The sequence below is a fragment of the Chenopodium quinoa genome, unplaced genomic scaffold, assembly GCF_001683475.1.
Source record: "Chenopodium quinoa cultivar QQ74 unplaced genomic scaffold, ASM168347v1, whole genome shotgun sequence".
Taxonomy (NCBI): domain Eukaryota; kingdom Viridiplantae; phylum Streptophyta; class Magnoliopsida; order Caryophyllales; family Amaranthaceae; genus Chenopodium; species Chenopodium quinoa.
Genome location: NW_018743047.1, coordinates 2,846,401 through 2,866,702, shown reverse-complemented (window position 1 = coordinate 2,866,702; position 20,302 = coordinate 2,846,401). Strand labels below are relative to the sequence as shown.

Sequence of the window (20,302 nt, the reverse complement as noted above, 5' to 3'; positions counted from 1 at the left end):
TAATACATGAAGCGTTTCAACTTAATAACCTTTAGAATCAATATACATTCATATATAAATGAACACATTCTTTCAACATAAATATATTATCAATCTTCTAATATTCAAATATTTCATACATTACTACGAAAACAATATAGAATTAGGTTATTGTGATATATTAATCCTCCTCAAGATTAACTCTACATAAACTAAACATCTAGCTACGTGATAAGGCAGAAGACCTTATACTCAAATGGAGCTAAGATTTAGCTCTAGAATTCAATCGACCAGTTAACAGAAGGAAGAAGAAGAAGCTAACAGAATAGAGAGAGACAGAGGGAGAGAGAAGGGAAGTTTTAGAGAGAGAAGTTGTAATTTCTTTTCATAATTTCTAATTACAACCCAAGGTCACTAATAAAGCATGACTAACAGAAAGATTCCCCCTAATACAGCTGTAATTGAACTAAGCACAAAAAGACAAAAATGGAGATAATATGAAAATAACATAATTTCCCGCCAAAAATAACAACTTTGTTTCTCTTCCTTATTACACCTATATCATACCCTCCCCCTTTAAAAGACTTGTCCTCAAGGCAAGAGATGAGCTGACCCAGGGAATTGAGCTAGAAATTCAGATTTCTCAATCCAAGTAGCTTCATGTCTAGGCTTACCCTGCCACTGAACCAGAATCTGAGTGCTTGGTACCAGCTAATTGAAATGAGCGCTTCTCCAGCACAGCTAATGGTAATAAGGGAGGAGAACTCGAGTTATCAGATATATCAGGGATAATTGCAGCAGCTGGAAGATCCCCACGAAATGCCTTAAGTTGTGAGACATGAAATACATTGTGAATTCTGGCAGAACTAGGAAGTTTTAGCCTGTAAACCACTTTACCAATGACATCAGTGACCTGAAAAGAATCAAAGTATCTTGAAGCAAGTTTATTGCAACCCTTATACTGCACAGACTGTTGCCTGTAATTTTGCAACTTTAGCCAAACCCAATCATTCACCATAAAACTCCTTTCTGACCTCTTTTTATCAGCCTGAAGCTTCATTCTGTGTTGAGCCTTGGTTAGATTTTCTCTCAGGAGTTTAATCACTTCTTCCCTCTTCTGCATACTCCTGTCCACCACCTCATTGTTAGATTCACCACGCAAGTAGGGAAGATGAACTGGTGGAGGCTGGCAGTACACTGCCTCATATGGTATCATTCCTGCAGCAGTATGAAAGTGGGTGTTGTACCACCACTCAGCTACAGGAAGGTACTTACACCACTCAGCTGGTCTTTCACAGGTAACACACCTCAAATAAGTCTGCAGGCAACGATTCACTACCTTAGCCCATCAGTCTCAGGATGATAAGCTGATGATAGTAAGAATTCTGTGCCATACAAGGAAAAAAGTCCTTTCCAGAATTGGCTTAGAAAGACTGAGTCCCTGTCACTTACAATGCTTTTTGGCCATCCAAGGAGTTTGAAGACATTGTCTAAGTAAGCTTAAGCTACATCAGCTGAAGTAAAAGGATGTTTCAAATACATGAAGTGGGCATATTTACTCAGTCTATCAACAATAAAAAAGATCACATTTCTAGACATGGACATTGGAAGTCCAGTGATGAAATCCATTGAAATATCAGTCCATATTTGTTCTGGAATTGGTAAAGGTTGTAAAGCTCCTGGTTTTGCAGCTGTATCATATTTAGAGACTTGACAAACTTTACATTTCCTGACAAACTGGCTTGCAACCTTTTGAGAGTGTGATCCCTTCTAGAATGCCCTGCCTCTAAGGAAGCATGCTGCTAACTTATTAACTTCTTTCTGAGGTTTTCATCAGGTCCCACCACAATTTTGCCATGTTTTCTCAGCAAAGCAACTTACAAGGAAAACCCAGGGACAACTTCTCCTTGACTGAGTTTGGTCAGAATCACCATAGTGTTATCATCTAACTGGTAACTGTCTGTGATGCATTGTACCAAGTTAGAATCTACTACAGTAATAGCACAGAGCAAGATTTCAGCCCCTGTAACTCTAGATAGAGCATCAAATACAGTGTTCTCCTTCCCTACTCTGAACTGTATCTCATAGTCAAACCCCATCAGTTTGGACAACCAAAACTGTTGGAATGGGGTAGAGATCTTTTGCTGTAATAACCACTTTAAGCTCTTCTGGTCTGTCTTGACCAAAAAATGGGATCCAGTTAGGTATTGTTCCCACTTTTGAACTGCAAACACCATAGCTAAGAGTTCTTTTTCATAAACAGATAATTTCTGCCACTTAGATCCCAGAGACCTACTGATGAAAGCCAAAGGTGTCCATTCTGCATTAACACAGCACCAATGCCTGTTTTTAAAGCATCAGTCTCAACAAAAAATTATTTAGAGAAATCTGGAAGAGCTAGTACAGGTGCAGAGACCAGAGCTTGTTTCAAATTTTCAAAGGCAACTTGAGCTGAATCAGACCATTCAAAAGCACCCTTCTTAAGAAAATCAGTTAAAGGTTTGCTAATGATTGCATACCCTTTGATGAACTTCCTGTAATACCCAGCTAGACCAAGAAAGCTTCTCAAGTCTTTCACAGAAGATGGAACAGGCCATGAACTGACAGTAGCAATCTTACTTGGGTCAGTCTCAACCCCAGCTCTAGAAATAAAATGCCCTAACTATTCAACCTTTGAAGTAACAAAAGGGCACTTACTCTCTTTTGCATAAAGAGAATGCTGAGACATTATGGTGAATACTTCTTCTAAATGTTTCCAGTGCTCTTCCAAGCTTCTACTATACACCAAGATATCATCAAAGAACACCAACACACATTTTCTTAACAAGGGTTTGAACACAGCATTCATCCAGCTTTGGAATGAAGAAGGAGAATTGGTAAGGCCAAATGGCATGACTAAAAACTCATAATGACCCTCATGAGTTTTAAAAGCAGTTTTAAACACATCATTTAGGTGAATTTTGAGTTGATGATAGCCTGCTCTCAAGTCCAGTTTGCTGAAAATTATTGCTCCAGATAGCTCATCAATTAGTTCTTCCAATACTGGAATTGGAAATTTGTTCTTTACTGTTCTTTTGTTCAGCTCCCTGTAATCAACACAAAGTCTCCAATTGACATCCTTCTTTCCAACAAGCACCACTGGTGAAGCAAAGGGACTTGTGCTTGTTTGTATAATGCCTCTGTCAAGCATTTCCTGCACCAGTTTCTCTATGATGTCATTTTGTTTTAAAGGATATCTATAGGGTCTGATGTTCACAGTTCCTGCCCCTTTCTCCAAGTGAATTCTATGGTCAAACAATTCTCTACTGGGTGGTAATTCCTCAGGCTCCTTAAAAAACCCTGCAAAATGTTGAAATAATTGTTGCAATTCTAAGTGATTATCTTCACTGCCACTCACTTGCATCAAGCAAGAGTGAGTTGAGGGGCCTGACAGATCAATGGCTTGCATTAAGCAAACCTGAGCTGCTCCATCTAGCAGTTTCGGAGAGGGTTCGGTTGTTAGCACCTTCAGCCTCTTGATTAGATACCCCTGAGCTCTAACTCATCACCATTCATATGAAATTTCATAGTCAGCTGTTTGAAATCCCAAGAAATGGATCCCAAAGTACTCAGCCACTGAACTCCCAGTACCATATCACAACTGCCCAGGGGAATTAACATGACATCAGTCATGTATTCATGCTTTCCCATGGTCCAAGAAAACTGTCTGCAGACAGATTGGCAAACCAGCCTATTCCCATCAGCCATCATCACTGGTTGTCCTTCAATGGTTTCAGTTTTACATCCTAATATTTCAGCAATGTGAATATCTAGAAAATTATGTGTGCTTCCTGAGTCAATCAAGGTATGTAAAGGTATATTCCCTACCATAGCCTTCACTCTCATAGTATGAAAGCTATGCCCCCAAGACAATGCACACAAAGAAATTCTAGGATCAGTATGCTCTTCCATGTCCTGTTCCTCCAATTCCACCACTGCTTTATCCAATTCATCTAGTCAAGGAATCTCAATAGTGAAGAGTCGGGGTTCTTTAAACTGGCACTTGTGATTCCTATCATAAGGGGCATCACAATAATAACACAGTCCCTTAGCTATCTTCTCACCTCTCACATCTGCAGGAACATACTTAGGTTTTTGGTATGGTGTAAGGGTTGTTTTGGCTAAGGTTAAGGGTGGTGTTGGTGGAGTAGGAAGTAAGGGAGGTTGTTTGTTGTTTTGGTAGGGTTTAGTGTATGTAGTGTTTGTTTTCATGGTTTTGAGGGTGTTAGCTAAGATGGTTTCATCCTGCAACCTGGCATATTCCATGGTTTCATTCTGAGGTTTAAAGGCTCTCACAAAAGGTCTTATTCCGGGTTTAAGTCCCCCAATAAAGTTTTCCAGCAAGTAGTTCTCAGGCAGACAAAGGCTGTTCTGAATCATAATTGATTTCAGGTTCTCAGACTCATCAACATATGATTCAATGTTGTCAGTCTGTTGCAATCTATTGAATTCCTCAACCACATTCATCCTCCTTTCATCCTTGAATCTAGCACTTACATCCATTACAAAATCACTCCAGTCTACATTAGATCTGTTAGCAAGATAGCTTGAGATCCAATTTCTTGCTTTACCAGTCATATTCAGAGAAGCCAGATCCACTTTCTGATCAGCTGGTATTTTACATAAATCAAAGTATTCACATCATTTTTTAATCCAGTCCTAGGGTTACTACCATCAAATTTAGGGAACTCAAGTTTAGGATTATACCCCAATTTTTGTGCCCTGGATCGATCTTCAAAATTTGGAATTGCTGCTACATTCTCCTGAAGTTTCTACATCATTTTCATCATCTCTTCAAATTGCTGAGCTAACTGAGTTGATGTTGATGATTGAGACTCCAGCCTTCTCTCCATTGCAGCTAGTTGAGCTTCCATTCTAGTTACCCGAGTTGTCATCGTAGGTGCCAGAATGGTTTGAGTGCAGCGCAGCGTGCTCTGATACCACTGATAAGGCACAAGACCTTATACTCAAATGGAGCTAAGATTTAGCTCTAGAATTCAATCGAACAGTTAACAAAAGGAAGAAGAAGGAAGAAGAAGAAGAAGAAGAAGAAGAAGAAGAAGATAACAGAATAGAGAGAGACAGAGGGAGAGAGAAGTTGTAATTTCTTTTCATAATTTCTAATTACAACCCAAGGTCACTAATAAAGCATGACTAACAGAAAGATTCCCCCTAATACAACTGTAATTGAACTAAGCACAAAAAGACAAAAATAGAGATAATATGAAAATAACAGAATTTCCCGCCATAAATAACAACTTTGTTTCTCTTCCTTATTTCACCTATATCACTACAACTATGCTAAATTGTTAAACATCGCTTGAAATTATCATAAGAATACTGCTCTCAAATGCAGGATTGTAAAACGGATCGAAGATAACAAATTTATTGAATGATCAATCATCAATGTTAATCAGTAATTTTGTTAAGTTAAATTATAGACATTTTGTCCATTTATAATTATTAATATATCATTGTTGTATCTCCAATACTCCCCATTCTACAGCAGTGCAGATTACCTTTTTACTCGAAAGCGCAGAAAATACTAATCCTAGGCATCTAATGTGTTCAAAAGAAAACCGAAAGGGTTACAACAAAAGAAGAGGGGGGGATCAGAACTCATGAGACTTACAACGAGACAACTATAATTCAATAATGTACTAAGAAACTGAAATCCTTCGGTTAGCAGAAGATGTAGATTTTGCATATTCGGGATTTGCAGTACTGGGAGTTTCTGATGAATCTGAGCCGCTTGTATCAGCATTAGCATGTTTGTTCGACAAAAGCTTTGAAAATATCTTCTTCGACATGAGCAATCCCTTTACTTTATGAAGGGCAGTCTTGTCAACACTAGGTCTACCTTCTATGAATTTCTCACTTCTCTTCCTCTCCAACTTCAAAGCAGCTAACTCACCCTTTAAGGCCTTCAATTCCTCAGCTGTAGCCACTGCGTCCCAATCTTCATCTGCATTAGGTGTTGACCTTGAGCTCCTCATGGACCCACTGTTCAAGTCTCTGATGCTCTTTGGCAGGTCAGGTGTGCTGGTCCCAGATGTAGCTGCAGCACGAACCTGCTCAAAGAAAAGCACCTGCACAATCACCCTCATTGGGAGCCTTTCATTTTGCACTGCGTGCATGCATGCATCGACTGATAACTTCTTGCAGTCCATGTATCTACATATCTTCTTCCTCTCACTCTTATTGATCTCAGGGTGTTCCTGCATTTACAGACAGAATAAGATACTTCTAAGTTACCGCAGAGAGGAGAAAAAATGGGTCTCAAATTTCTTTCCTTACAACTCACCCCCTAAAATCTATTATAATACAAAGTTTTCTTCTGAATTCTTCTATCCAGTTGAAGAAACCATTATCATCTAAAATAAGAATTATCCCAACATAAGTTTCTACTTTGACCAGTATAGGAAGAATGGACGTATAATCTCAACAGAACTACTATAAAAAATAACCTGGAGTAAAAATAAAGCCTATGACAAGCAGGATTAAGGATTTGAAATGTAGAAAAAATGTGCAAGTTATGTTGTAACAAATTTAAATCAAGAACCTCCTCAAAAAAAAAAAAATTTAAATCAAGAACTGTAATTTGAGATGATATTGAATCCTAGTACAGCAGTTGCAAACTTGCAATAGCAATGTGCAAAAATCCACTCCCTTCATCTTTTTTTTTTTTTTTTTTTTTTTTTTTTTTTTTTTTTTTTTTTTTTAAAGATTTGTCGTTATTTGTTGTCTCAAATTATTTACACACTAACATTTCAATCAAACTTGGACTTAATTTCTATTTATATAACTCACTCTTACTTTTCCATCACCCATTTTCTTAATCTTTACACCAAATAATTGTAGTGTCTTTTTTTGATTATTATCATTATTAAATTACAGAGCAATTGTAGTTTTTATTAATTATTTTATGCCACTATAGCATCAATGCAATGAACTATTGCATAAAATTTCACACACCAATACACTTTGAGTACTCAGGCAAAGACAAGAAATGCATTAACCAAGAATTTTTGACAATGATGCATATTAAATATATAGATTAATTACCTTGAGATACATGTCAATTGCACGATATAGCCCATCGTGTCCAGGCCTGGAAATTGTAGATACCATCTCTGTGAGTTCAACAAACTTTGACACGGGCAGATTCCGATCCCTTGCTATTTCAGTAAGGTATCCATCAATCAACTTGGCGACCATTAGTTTTGATGCTTCAGACAAAATTCCAGGTTTTTTAAATTCCTGAGCCTCATCTGCCTCTAGTGTTTCAATTTCAGAATATTGATCTCGGATGAAAAACTCATGTACTATGTTCAGTACAATGTCAACATCATACATCAAAGAATCACCTTCTGGTGCTCTGATTAAAAGATCACTGACAGAGGCCTGCTCTAGTTGGTGTCCGATTTTCTTGATCAACTCTTTCTTCAACACTTCACTAGAGTCTACTAGTATGGCTGCTTTTAGCAATTTCAGCAAAAAGCTACACGACACACAACCTTTCTCATCAGGTAGGAGAAAAATGATTGTATCAACAGTGGATCGATAATTTATCAAATCACTAGACCTAGTCACACCCTTGACGAGACCAGGCAATTGTCGATACACATAAGCTTTTAGAGCTTCTCCAATCACTTCACCACAAACAATGCCTTTGTTATTGATACTAACTAGAACTCTTTTATATAACTCAACCTCAAGCTCGCACAAGTCCTCAACCCACCAATCGTTTGGCACCACTTTATAGTTCATTGCACCATTCCAATTTGATTCACTTCCATTTTCCTCTGGAAGCTTTTTCCGGTTGTATGTGTAGGACCAATCCACCTTGGAAGTGTCAATAACTGCTCTGGAAGCAATAGCCTCAACACAGTGACTAATCAACTTCAGATCCTCAGACCATGGGAGCAAATACATAGTTGTCTGCAGAACTATGATAGAATCCTTCCAGCTGCGAAAGATGATAGAGTTCAGGAAGGCATCAATTTTGTATGCAAGGTTGCCTTTCTCCATAGTTTCATGCATACCCAAGTACTCAGCCGCACAACGAGCAGCAACAACATTGTGAGCATTTAAGGTAACCACCATTCCATAACAGAACTTGGCACAAATTTCAAACGCAGCAGGCCCTCCTGGAATGTCTGTGATAGTTACTTCATCATTACTCTGTTCATTTGCTGTTGAAACCAACTTTTGCAACTGAGAACTCTTGGAGAGGAGAGGGAACTGTAAAAAAAAATACAAGGAAGCTATGAGTATTTGTGGGAAAACTTTATGTTATATGTCATTGTCCAGTGAATTGATGACATAAATTCAATGGAAGAAATTCTTCGTTCTTTTCTTAATTATTTCATTTAATTTTCTATTTGGAGAATAGATAAACTGAGCAATTTATAAGTTCTTTTAGCATCCATTTAAATGGTATCTTACAACTTTTCACCGGGTTGGTGATTGAATAAGTTTACCGAACCAGAGTAATCTTTTGAGTTTTCGAAACCCTGAGGCATTGAAGACAACCACCTCGGTATAGCTGAAGTGTTATGTACTTGATTTGCGCATTCCACGAGTTATGCAGGATTGGCTCTAATCCTTTGGTGCTTTTTAGCACAATTTTGTTTTTTATTCAAACATAAGACTAAGAAAACATTCCTGTCATGCCCATGCTATATTTCAATAAGTAAGGTGAAGCCCAAACATCCTAGGTATAGGAGGTTCAACTTAGTCCATTAAATAATATAATTGTCGAGGCCATGTAGCAATGGGAAATGCAAGAACAAAAACTATCGCAAATGCAAAGATTAAAAAAAAAAAATAACAGAACAATAACATGATCGCCTTTCATCTGATGACAAACAACTAAGAGCTGAAATTCTCAGAGAAAAGCACCATTTTATCTTGATAGTCGTACCTTGTGCAGATAAAACTTCACATCTCCAACATTGACAACAATGTCAGTAGACAGCTCTGTTGCCACATACCTACACATGCCATAAACACATGTATTGATATAAATAACCAAGTCAACTCCATAAAATAAAAAAATCAAGCAGAGAAAAATTATAGCTAAAATCAAATAGGTTAACACTGCTACTTTAAATTTGCCCATTTAACCAAATTAGACTGCTGCTAATAAACCCAAAAGAAACCATGAACCCAATTATTTTATTTCACTAGACAAATCAATTAATATGACATAGCATCCACTCCATAAATCTGAATTAGAACAATAAACCAAAGCCTTTCCACATGCATGCTAGTGATTCGAATTTGTATATGCAAGTAGGCAATATTAAACTTCAAAGCAGACACATCAAATTTTCTGTTATTCAGAAATTATTCAACTAGTTGACTGGTCCATAACAATAACTTGAGAGATCGGAGTGGGTGCCTGACAAAGAAAGACATGCCCATAGTTCACCTTTTTCCGAATGATATTAGTCCAATAAATTTAAAAAGAAGTGATAACAAATATTGGATCAGAAACCAGTAAATTTAATGCTTGGGCTGATGTGACCTTAATGATATTTTGAAGGATGATTTAATTTATAGAATAATCAACTTCTTATGAGCAGAAAAAATAAGCAATTTAGGTGTGAAGGCCAATAAAGCTTAGGGATCTTCAAATAATGACAGTAACCTATGTTGAAGTGACTATTATAGGTTATCTCATTATCAAGTTTATATACTGAAAGTAAAGAAAGATTGAAACACATATAATATATAAACATTTAATCGCAAGTAGCCAACAAATTCATATGCTAGAATGCAAGATATCTATTACTCGCCAATGCAATCATATATTGTTTATTATAAATAAAAATGATGATTGATTCAAGCAGTTTTTTCTTGCTTCTCTCCATCCAAAACAAATTCTATTCTTATTTTCGATCCAAACTTAAGAAAGTTTCAAATAAAGTTGTTGAAATTTCTCTCTAGATGCCATATGCTCCTAATCTCTTTCTTTAAAGATTTAAGGGAAGAACTTACTACAGAACCTTAAGGCTCTGTTTACTCCAAATAGGTGAACCAGAAATGATCCTAAAATCGCCAAAAATCAAAATCTCTCTCTCCTAGCAGAAGATGAATTAACAGACTAAAATAGCTTAATCTGTCTGGATCAGTGGAAAGGCAGCACACAAATCACTGTCAATATGATGAAATTAAAATACCCAACTTTTGACTAGGGATATTTTCAAGTGAATATACAACCACCTAAAATGATCAAATTGTCCAAAACGGTGGGAAGTTCCCATCATAAGAATTAATCTTAACTTGGCAAGTCAGACAAATTGCACAAACACCGATTAACGAAATCGAACATAAATTACCCCAAAAACAGCAAAAAATAAAAACTGAACACAGCACCAATACTACTATCATGACCAATATCACTACTAGGCTGTAAGATCTAACCTGACATGCTTATCTTCACTTTGAAATGTATCTGGCTTTGATCCAAGTTTCATAAACTTCATCTTGGTCGGTAAAGATCTGGACTATCGTTACTTTTACACAAAGGTGCTGTATCTTCTATAGAAAACTAATCGATCCGAGGACATCAATTCCCAGACTATACAAATGTGTATGCAATCATGCAACATATACACGAATCAAGAAAAATTTCCTGAAAATGGAACATTTAATCTCCCCAGGGAGTGGGACCAAATAACTAGATTTAACAGAAAGGTTTAGTTTCAAGATAATTTGGAAAGATCTCAAGGGAGAGGACATATGCAGCCAGCAAGAACGAATCTTGGCGGAAACTAAGCCAGAATGGTGAATGGGAAAGAGAGAGAACGAAATGAGATCGAGTAACTTTTAATAAAGGACTCTCTTGTATGACAAGAGAACCTAAGAAGTGCCTGTTTCCCTGGGCGGCGGCAAACCCCATGAACCCCGGGCAAACAAAGTTAAGTAAGGAGACATAAACAACAGATTCATAACACTAAAATAATTCTTACAGTCAGTGACACCCACAAGCATCTGACTCCCTAACTCACACCACCTTCTCTGCTCAATTTCTTAATAATTCTTTCCTTTAATGTCTCACTTTTCGCTCTTTGTTCTCCTTATTTTAAACCATTTTAAAGATCCACACAACCAAGACATTCAACATACTCATCAAAAATCAAAATACTTCAAGTTCCAACTCCATTAATCAAATGCAATTTAATCAAAACCAATAATTTCGCCACGTATTATTAAACAATAACTAAGTTTACCGTTACTACACCAACGAAGCCGCGAAAATCTGCAACTGAAAAACAGCATCTGGGTATCAGTTCAGGATAACACCAAAATAATACAAGTACTAGACACAAAGCATCTATTGTACTTTAAAATAATACAATCTGACTAAGAAGATTACAGCAATGCAATAACTTATTTTATATGGGATTTTTACAATCAACATTAACTGCCAACAAAGAACTTCAATTAAGGGAAATCTGAAGAATCCCATGAGAATCTACTCAGATGAATCACAAACAAATCTGCTTTAATTAACCAAATTTCCATCAAATCATATGGGTTGAATTAAAATCAAATAATTTGAATAAAATGTGTGACCATTATATAAAAATAAATTAATTCATTATAATTCATGATCTAACAATTATGTATCAAATGGGGTCAAATAAAAATATCTTCTAATAAAGCTACAATTTTTGTAGATTATAACTTAAATTTAAAACTTTTGACCAAATAAAATAAAATAGAACAAAACCCAAAAGCAACTCTCCATGTAAACCCCAACAAAACCCAAGAAAATTGAATACTATTGTCAAACATTTTAAAAATTTAGCAATTGGAAATTGAAGAATTTTACAAAAGAACTACATTTAAATAAAATAAATAAATAAAAAGATGCATTGAAGTAAATTAATTTGAAGCTACGAACAAAATATGGCGAATTGTAAATTCAAAGAACAAACGTACGTATGCTATATGTTGCAGAAATTGCGGAAATTTATTAGGAAACACAAAGAACCCTGAAACACAGAAGCTAGAGTAATAGTGAAGCAAACATTTTAATTAAATTTCTCAAATCAAATAACATAGTAAAATCAAAGTAAACCTCAAATTATAAGGAGCATGTGCATGAATGATCAAGTTAAATGCTTTACTCACCACTACAAATGCTATATTGGCAGGGTGGTCACATATCAGTGAACTAGGAAGTTGTATAGGAGCACGACGGATCATAAATACGGAGTATTGTTCATTACTAAGGCGTAAGGGTGTTCAAAATAGGGGTGAGCATGGGACGGGTACCGTACTAACAGTTTGGGTACTTGATAACCAAAATCACTAAAAGTGATACCCATAACCGATAAGTTCGGGTACCCGGATTTTCGGATCGGTTATCGGGTACCCAATAAGATATCCAATAATGATAATTAAACTTAGGGGCTGTTTGGTTGGGGGTAATCAACAAAGGGAAGGAGAATCAACTGGCTCGATTCCCTTTGTTGTTGTTTGTTATGCACTTTTTTTCATTCCTTTTCCCCCTCTATTACCCCAAATCCTTCCAACTCCATTCCCCACTCCCCTAGACGTACTTTTCCATTCCCTTTCCCTAGCCACCCCTCCACCACCACACCTACACTAGCCACCACCCTTATACCTTACCTCCACCACCCAGTCGCACCTCCACGGATCCACCGACATGCGCCGCCCCTTCCCCGACCTTCGCCGCCGCTTCCCCGACCTTCGTCGTCCCATCCACGACCTTCCTCTACCCCGATTTCCACGACCTTCCCCGATTTCCACCTCGACCTTCCCCGATTTCCACGACCTTTGCTGCCCCATCCTCTCCCCTCCCCACACCTACCCCACCCTTCGCCGCAACTACCCTCCCTTCCCCTCGTCGCACCTCCCCTCCCCTCCCCTCGTCGGTCTTCCTCACTATCGAAACCCACCATCGAAAAACCTAAAATACACATCTCCTTCACCGTTAAACGGCCGACCGACCCTCCCCCACCATCGAAACCCTAGGCACTAGGGTTTCGAGGGTGGGGGAGGGTCGGCCGACGGGTTTCACGGGGAGTGAGTAGTGATATTAGAATCTAGAGTTTTCTAGGCTAAGGAGGTCGGGGTAGGGTTGACATCTGCTGGATCGACGAGGGACGGGGGAAGGCTGGCGGATGGCGGCGAACGGTGGAGGAGGTGTGTTGACCGGTTTGGTGGCTGAAAGCTAATGACTTTGGTGGTTGTGTGGTGGTGGGAGTAGTGGGATTGTTTCCCTTTGTTTTTAAAACAAACAACATGACAAATTTTAGGTATTTTCATTCCATTCTTCTCCTTTCCCTTTGTTAATTCCATTCCGATTACCCCGTGCGAACCAAACGTCCCCTTAATTATGTAGTTATTATGATATAATTTACAACTAATTAAAAACAATACCATATTATCTTGACCAAATTATTAATAATATTACTAATCATTGATATTATGAAGTAAAGTAAAAGTTTAGATTTATATTAATAGATTTAAGTAGGGAAAAAAAAGCAAAAAAAAAATATGCTTATCGAACCGGATCGGGTAAGCGTTAATTTTAAAATGATACCCATAACCATACCCGATAACAAATTATTGGAACGGGTACCCGAACTGTTATGGTTATCGGATCGGTTACCCTAATTTTCGGAACGGTTACGGATCGGTTTTTTAGGTTTTCGATTTTTCGGGTAGTTTTGCTCAGACGTAGTTCAAAACTATCAAGCAGGACCGGACTTTAGACCGAAAATATACAATATGAAGGTCAATTGATGGGAAAATACAAGATTATCATCCTGCATCCTATATACTACCTCCATTTTATATTATTAGACTACAATGATTATACATTATTCTTCTCTACTTTATGTCAAATCGTTACAAATAATATGAAATAGAGGTAGCACAAAAAATATATTGCCTCCTTAAATGTTTTTCTGCAATTTTGAGAGGGTTTGCGGTTCACGATACAAAAGTTAAGGGGCACAGATTAGAGAAAGTTAAGGAAAGTGATTAATTATTTAGGAGAGAAAATGTAGGATACACCTTGCATTTTAATGGAAAAATCTGACAAGAAAGGAGGGACTTTATTTTCCCTCTCAAATTTTCACCAAAATTTTAAAAAGTTGGAAATATTGGGACTTTTAATTTTTTTTTTTTTTTAAAAAAAACAATCATCTAGCTTTTTTTTTTCCTCACTTTGTTTTAACATGAATAACATCAAACATTCTTCATTTCCCCCTATAAAAAATATATATATTCTTTATTAAAGAGGCATATAAAAACCAACCTCCATTAGCTCCTAGCATTCAATGTTCATCGTAAATTTACAAACCATGAGTATTTTCAAAAGATAACAACGTTTTCCAAAAGATAGCACTAAATACACTTAATTAGCCCATTAATACCCACAAAAAAAAATCCCCTAGCTACAATTAGTGTTGCACATCTTTACAACTGAGAAGCTTCATTGGCTTGAGACCTTCACCATCCACAAAAACCAACAGGGCAGCTCCTTCTCCACAAAAAAAAAAAGGCTAAAGCCAGCCCTGTTTGCCTAACCCTGATCCGAAAACAAACAAAAAAAAAATCAAAACAGCAGACATGGAAGAAATGGATGAAGGTGTGTTTTTCGATGTTGATCAATTGATAAGTGAGGAAGAATTGGCAGAACTTTACTATGACTACCAAGAAGACATGCAAGACCATGGCATGGAGGATTATGATTCAGAAAATGAAGCAATGCAAGAAGAAGAAAATGAAGATATTGGGCAACATGGTATACAAGATCAAAACCAACAAATGCAAGAAAATTGAGCTGAAGTTTCAAGTCTAAAACAACTTACTTTGCAAAAGAATAGGGAATTATTGATGCAATGTTAATTAAGATGCAAAATGGCATTGTACCGAGAGGTTACAAGCATCAATTGTCCTTCCAATTTAGTGTTCACAAGTCAACAATTACAAGGGTTTTCACTGACATAAAAAAGCAGTTGGAATAAGATAATATGATTGATGTCAAGATAAAAAAAAGTTTGGTAAAACTAGTCCTAAACTAAGGAAATTCTCTGATGAATTCTTTCAATCAGTGCCTCTGCATCTTAGGCAGACAGAAAGAAGTTATGCAGCTGCTCTGAGGATTTATCATGTTACTCTTCACAATTTGAAGAAAAAAGACAGGCTAAGAACACACACAAGTAGTAACAAGCCAGCACTCACATCAAACCACAAAGTTGCAAGACTAAAATGGGTCATGTCACACATAAATCCAATCACAACAAATAAGGACCCCACTTTTGATGACATGAACCATGTCATCGACATAGATGAGAAATGGTTCTATCTCAAACCTCACAAGAGGAGATTTTATCTCCTTCCAAGTGAAGAAGAGCCATATAGGGCACAACAATCAAGAAGATTCAAAGTTAAGGCAATGTTCATGGCAGTTATTAGAAAGCCTTTGTATGACAGAAATGGGGCATTACTACATGATGGGAAGTATGGCGTATTCCCATTCATAGTGAAGGAAAGAGCTAAGAAATCAAGCAAAAACAGACCTGCAGGAACCTTGGTGACCAAGGCACTCCAAAATGTGAACAGAGAGGTGATTAGGGAGATGTTGCTCACAAAGGTCATACCAGCAATTATTTTTAAATGGCCAGAAAGTCTAGCAAAAAATGTCACAATTCAATGGGATAATGCAAGACCACATGAGATACCTAAAGATGAAGAGTTCATTGCCGCAGCAACAACAAATGGGTTTATCATTCAGCTTGTTTTACAACCAGCACAGTCACCAGACTTGAATGTGCTGGATTTAGGCTTATTTAGGTCTTTAAGTCATTACAGTATCAATCATTTCCTAGCAACCTAGATGTAATACCCGAATATTTTATGATTTTATATAATATATTTTATAAATAAAAAATAGTTTATTTTTATTTATTAAAAAACTTTCTTAATCTCATATTTTTAATTTAGAGTTTGGAAAGTCTTAAACCCTATTATAATTATCTCATAATAACATTATTAACCTTAATCCTTTTTGCCGTTTGTTTCTCTATGTTGAAATAGCAGACCTTACGCTTTATAATCAAACAAGCCAAGTTATTCTCTTAATAAACCTTGAGCCTTTTGATTATTCTCATGATTCTTCCACCAAACTTTATCAATTATTTCTCCCGTAAGTATCCAAGCCTCACGTATTATGTCGGCGTGAATCGCAAGTCAGGAGTCGAAAGTTAGTGCAATACTTTGCTATAATATTTGTTTAATTGTTCCGGAAAGGTAATCACACGAAACTTTGGACATGTTTGATATTTTGTATTATTATGTGTGATATGATTTATTAATGGTACTCCTTTTATATATGATTAATTATTATGATATTGTAAGATTTGATTTGATTTGATTATCATATTATTTTTGTTGTATATATTGATTGTGTAATTATTTTTAGGGTTTTAATGTTGTTTCTATAGGGAGTATTGTTTTATCGAGGTTTTAGAGTTATTAATGCAGAGTATTATTTTTGAGTTGTGAGTTGATTATATTTGGGTATTAGTTTTATTTTCCTAAGAGTTGAGATATTTATGAATCGAATTGTTATGTTATTTGGGAACCGTGCCATTGTTGAGATATTATAAATTAATTTGTGAATTATTATTTGATCAATGTATGAGATCAAAAGGTTGAGGAATTATTATTTTGTACTTGGTTTGAGGCTCAACGTTGTATACCCTATTCCTTGGCATGTTGGTAAGCGGATGATAATCATGAGTTAAGAATGAGGCACAATCTTTATTATTTTTTTTTATATGGTCCCCTACAATGGAAATTGGCCCGTGTGGTCTAGTTTAAGGTGCTTTTCTGGTTATTGAGAGTATTCAAGTTTTTATACTTGTTGGTTTGTTATTTGAATACCCATGTCCAAGGTTAGGTATAAAACAAAGAGCGTGACACACTTATTGGTTACGAGTTAATTGAGTGAAGGATTGTATTATTATTCGAGGTTGAGTTGATAAAGGTTATTTTTTTTTTCAGAGTACAATGTGTAATGTAGTTCTGAACTACATTGTTTAATTGATCTAGTAATTTTAATTATTATATTATTCTTTGTATTCTGATATGTGATGATTACTCAGCTTTTTGCTGACGTGTGTGTATTGTTTTGTTGTGCTACTTGTGTTTGCGGCCATGTCTTTTTCTTATGGTAGCCCTGCGACGATCTATTTTGGAATTTGTCCTTAATGGTGAGCAGTCAATTTTGTATAAACAGGTTTGATCAAGTGATCGTAGCTAAATGGAGCTCAAGTGATCGATTAGTATGCTATAACGGTATTATAAAGTTGTACAAATAGCTCACTTAGATTTATTGGGTTGTAATTATTGGGATTTTTGTAATCCTTAACACTTGATAGGTTGTTGAGTGTGGCGGTGATACCTCCGATTTAGGAGTGTGCTTCCATAGTTTTATTTAAAGGTTGTCTATTTTTCATTTATTTATTGTTTATTATTAGTTAGTAAATAGGGGGTGTTACACTAGATAAGCTAGTTGACAAGGTCATTGAGTCTTATGACACATTCAAACCTGAGGTGAACAAGTACATTTGGGTCACATTGCAAAACTGTATGATCTAAATACTGTAGGCGGAAGGAGGAAACAAGTACAAAATTCCTCACATAAACAAAAAGAAGCTTGAAAATTTAAGAATTCTGCATGATGAGGTATAGGTGGAGAAGGAAATAGTTATGGAAAATGTGGGATACCTAAACACTACGTTTAAGCCAGCAAATCAGATGACTCAAGAAGCAACAAAAGATATGGAGGTTGATGCAGACTAGGGGACTCCAACCAAGTACCTAAAAGCACATGAACAACATGGACTGCGACACATAACCACTTAACTCTTTATCTAAGTTTTTAGTTTAAGTTTTTTGTTCTTGAATAGGTGGTTAGGTGTATTTTGTTGATTTATAATTAGCAAACATGTAAGGCAGCCAAATGTAACTTTCTTTGATCTTGTTCATGACCTTTTGTACTCATATTATGAATGCAATGAATATGAAAAAGTTTTTTTTGGTATGAGAAAGAAATCTATCAGAAGTTCTTAAAGGTTTTTTAATACAACAACAATCTCAAACAAGAAATTATTAGAGCAATACTCATGTTTGAAGTGAAATTCAATGGAGTCCCTTCATCATATGGGCCAATAACAAAGCACTCAAGGGTTTTTGTAAGCAAGAAGGGGGACTCAACACCTTGAGTGTATCATAAAACAGGAAATTGGAACTCTTAAATGCACATAACTGAACATTATCACAAACCCCTAGGGACAGGCAGAGTTTTCTACAACAAATGATCACTTAGAACATCAGTAACTTCAAACAACCAATCTAACTCAGCAAAGCAAACACCAGCCTCACAAATCATAGTCCCTTGTTCCTTAAAAGTCCTTAATCCAACTCCAATAGATAAACAGAAGCCTAACAATAACACATCCAATAATTTCATTGTGTAAAACACAACAAAAACCTAACAATTTCAACATAACAGATTGTTGGGTTTTGATGAATCCGAGCCAAAAACACACTCAAAATTAATATAATCATAAAGCATAACTAACTTAAACAACAAGAATTAAGATAAGATTAATACCTTTAACGCGTGCTTTGCTCTCAACAAGAGCTCTTACTTCGAAAGCTCTATGTCTCGCTCGCACGAAGACCTCCAACGGAAGTCCACCCGCAACTTGACCCCGACAATGGTCCAATGCTTAGAGGTTAGCTAAGTCTGGTCTAAACCGGAGTAATTATATGTGTTTAAAGGTTTTCTCAATGAAGATTCCTTTTTAAACACCTTACTCAAGTGAACAATCCCACGCTATGCCTTGGCTATTTATAAGGAGTGTTTCCTTGTTAATTCCACTCATCTTTCAATGTGGGACTTTTTCACAAAAAGATCCCACATGGAAAGAATGTTGAATTCAATCCTTAGTTAAATAAACCAAGGAATAACAAAGTAATAAGTTTCACATGGTTAGGTGAGGACCACTTCCTCACTTGCTCCCCAAGGTAACTCACATGCATTGTGAGCTGACCATGTGGCACCCAGCCTTGAGCCCCAAGTTGGGTTCGATTGGGCCACCACCTTTTGGCCTGCGTCCAAGACCCGCCACCCGGGTCCGCGACCCATTGGCACATGGCATTGCCAACGTGGCATGCTGCCACGTGGTGCGTTTCCACTTGGTGGCTGTCAACGTGGTGTGCTGCCACCTTGGCGTGGCATCACCATGGTGGCTGCCACGTGGCGCGCTTCCTTAGCCTTTCACGCGACTAGGGTTTTTACTTGTTACTTGAAGCATTTTCTCGTCTCGTCAATTCCTAAATTTTGGCTTGAATTTTAAGATTCGTTTCCAACACTCTAAGATCGGAATCCGATGTCTTTGCTCACAATACTCGAGCGACTCATTAATTCCTTCCGAATTAATTTGTCGTGTTGGTTCGTTAGTTGCTTGGGTGTGATCCGAAGGGTTCAATCAAGATTAAGCTGTAATATTAATTACTCATTAATATTACTAATCGGAAGCGATCTCCACCTAGGCATTTCGATCACTTGACCTCACTGAATAATTAGCTTTCTAATAATTTCAAACCCTCTATCAAAATAATACACTTGTTTGAAGGACACCATTTCTATTAATCTCCCACTTGTCCTTCCGGACAAGTGCACTTTTAGCGTATAACCTTTTCCTATGTCACTTAATGTCTCTTCATGAACTATAAGGTAAGATTTATTTGTCATCCTTATTATGTCCAGAAGTGTTTCTCGATCCCAAGTCTGACTGTTAATAAACAGATGATTTCTAAAATCCATCCAATTAAGGACATGCATTTTCACACTCTCGCTCTTCGAGAGGCCTTGTAAACAACAAAGACATCTTCTATATTTTAGTAGGGGGGCCTTTTTAGTCTTGTAATGTAGGTTCTCTTACTAAGAGGAGCTAGCCGCCCAAGTTTTTCCGTTATAATTCCCTTTTACGGCAGACGTTTGACTAACATCAAAGCGGACTAGTACTTAAATAAGAGAACTCACAATACTCATGGTCGAGGAAATAGGTTCTGATAGCCATAATGAGAAGTATACTAATGACGATTTTTAAATCTCTTAAAGTATTCTCATAGGTTGATCCAGTATGGTTCCAAACCAATACCTGTACAAATAATTTATGACAATCATGTCCTTGTAGCACAAGAAACGGTGCTATAA

The 20,302-nt window shown here is 36.7% G+C and overlaps 3 protein-coding genes across 6 annotated transcripts; 1 reads left to right on the top strand and 2 right to left on the bottom strand.

The window, feature by feature from the left end:
• Positions 1 to 649: 649 nt before the first annotated feature.
• Positions 650 to 4,596, bottom strand: LOC110730736. The gene is made up of 8 exons (XM_021910556.1): positions 4,083 to 4,596; positions 3,610 to 3,953; positions 3,437 to 3,515; positions 2,706 to 3,318; positions 2,442 to 2,621; positions 1,861 to 2,322; positions 1,489 to 1,708; positions 650 to 1,297 (listed from the first exon to the last, which is right to left on the bottom strand). Exons 1-8 carry the CDS (start codon positions 4,594 to 4,596, stop codon positions 650 to 652), a joined length of 3,060 nt encoding a protein of 1,019 aa, XP_021766248.1.
• An 851-nt stretch (positions 4,597 to 5,447) lies between these two features.
• Positions 5,448 to 13,317, bottom strand: LOC110730706 (BTB/POZ domain-containing protein NPY2-like). Of its 4 annotated transcripts, XM_021910530.1 has the most exons (7): positions 12,166 to 13,317; positions 11,974 to 12,040; positions 11,259 to 11,293; positions 10,450 to 10,606; positions 8,945 to 9,014; positions 7,084 to 8,262; positions 5,448 to 6,236 (listed from the first exon to the last, which is right to left on the bottom strand). In XM_021910530.1, exons 4-7 carry the CDS (start codon positions 10,509 to 10,511, stop codon positions 5,679 to 5,681), a joined length of 1,869 nt encoding a protein of 622 aa, XP_021766222.1. In that variant the 5' UTR covers positions 10,512 to 10,606; positions 11,259 to 11,293; positions 11,974 to 12,040; positions 12,166 to 13,317; the 3' UTR covers positions 5,448 to 5,678. The 4 variants fall into 4 exon arrangements, with proteins under 4 accessions (XP_021766222.1, XP_021766219.1, XP_021766221.1 ...); XM_021910527.1 differs by having other exon boundaries at positions 10,450 to 11,293; positions 11,974 to 12,026; XM_021910529.1 differs by lacking the exon at positions 11,974 to 12,040.
• Positions 13,318 to 14,637: 1,320 nt separating this feature from the next.
• On the top strand, positions 14,638 to 15,907 carry LOC110730735. Its single transcript, XM_021910555.1, has 2 exons — positions 14,638 to 14,812; positions 15,123 to 15,907. The coding sequence occupies exons 1-2, from the start codon at positions 14,638 to 14,640 to the stop codon at positions 15,905 to 15,907; spliced, it is 960 nt and encodes a 319-aa protein (XP_021766247.1).
• Positions 15,908 to 20,302: the final 4,395 nt, after the last annotated feature.